The 1,676-nt window shown below is 24.0% G+C and overlaps 1 protein-coding gene across 1 annotated transcript; it reads left to right on the top strand.

Moving 5' to 3' along the window:
- Nucleotides 1–333: 333 nt before the first annotated feature.
- Nucleotides 334–1,375, top strand: PCYB_005160 (hypothetical protein; the record flags this gene model as incomplete). The annotated part of the gene is made up of 2 exons (XM_004227937.1): nt 334–360; nt 500–1,375. The coding sequence occupies 2 exons, from the start codon at nt 334–336 to the stop codon at nt 1,373–1,375; spliced, it is 903 nt and encodes a 300-aa protein (XP_004227985.1).
- Nucleotides 1,376–1,676: the final 301 nt, after the last annotated feature.

The following is a 1,676-nucleotide window of genomic DNA, read 5'->3' as shown; positions in this document are numbered from 1 at the left end:
TGATAAATTATTCGGTATTGTATAATATAATTAAAATAATTACATATAATTATATAGATTTAATAATTAATTTTTTGATATATAATATTATATAATATATTCCTTAATAATATATAATTTATTTATTTATTTATTGCATTACATAAATAGTGCTGTCGTGAAATATACGTTAAAATGGTTAGGGAATATTTACTTATTACCTATAGATTTATCTTTAATTTATTTTGCATGAAAACGTACCATAGGTGATTTTATGGAAATTACTTTTTCTGTATAAATTTATTCATATTTACTTATTTTACTAATTGTTATATTATTCATTACTTTTTTGCAATGGTAGATTTCAAGTTGAAGAAGGATGTATGTTTATTATTAATATGCAAAATAATTACATATAGCATATTATATGTTATTATATTATTAATTTTTTGGTTATGAATTTTGTTTTCTTTAAAAAAAATCATATACATATTTACATGTTTATAATTTTTATTTTAAGGATCCCTTTTTAAAAAACGTGTGGAATAAGTATAAGTTAGATAATGATGATTATGGGAAAGATGGACCTCAGCTTTTACAATTATGCAGTAGTTTTCATAATTCTATCGATAGGTCTCTAACGATAAAAATAGATATTTGTATGCAATTTTTAAGAAATTTGAAGGAGCTTTATAATAGTAATATAACAAGCGGCTTTTTAAAACACTGTGACAATATAAACTACTGGTTATATTATGCAATAAAGGATTATAATATCCCTTATAAAGATATTGAGAGTTTTTTTGATGTATCAAATAAGATAATAAAGAAAACAAACGAAAAACCTGACTGTACTAATTTGGATCTCTATAATAACTTGAATGAAACAGAAAATTATGTAATGTTACAGATGTTTAATAATAATATTGATTATATTCATGATATATTAACCAAAAAAAATTATTCTGAAATATGTTTTTGTAAAAAATTTATCAACGCATGTGTATCCTTATATAAAAGTATACATGGAGCTTACTCATCAGGTTGTAGTGGTATGAAGACCAATAAATTATTAACCTGTTTAGCAGTAAATTCGTTTAAAGATATTTATGAGAAAAAACGTTCCAATGAATGGAAAGAATATAATTTACCAAAATTATCATCTACTACTGCAATAGATATAAATATTGAAGAATGCGCGCTGCAGACAAAAGCAGAAGAATTACGTTTAGATAAAGGCGACCAATCGGATAGTTCTATATTATTTCCAGTATCTACAACACAATCCGATCCAGGAGAAAAAGCACTATCTACAACTCTTGGAACAATAGCTGGAGTATCCTCCGTTTTAGCGCTTTTATATAAGGTTATCACAAATTTTTATTTAAACATATGAAAAATATTGCTTACCGATGATTATGCAATGTTCTCATATTAAATGACAATAATAACATTATATATCTTAATATATAATCCTGCCTACTTTACATTAGTTTACTCCTTTAGGTTCATGGATAAATACAAAAATACTACGGAAGGATAACATATTAGAAAATATGAAAAAGAATGAACAAGAATTTCTATCAAACAGTGAACACACTCGGGATAAAAATTCAGGTGATATGAAATATAACATAAAATATAATTCTGTATTATATGAGTAACTTTTCCTTAACTCCCTATATCTATTTACATTT

This window comes from Plasmodium cynomolgi (genome assembly GCF_000321355.1).
Source record: "Plasmodium cynomolgi strain B DNA, scaffold: 0678, whole genome shotgun sequence".
NCBI classification, from domain to species: domain Eukaryota; phylum Apicomplexa; class Aconoidasida; order Haemosporida; family Plasmodiidae; genus Plasmodium; species Plasmodium cynomolgi.
The sequence above is the reverse complement of the archived record's forward strand: the minus strand, read 5'-3'. Positions and strand labels throughout refer to the sequence as shown.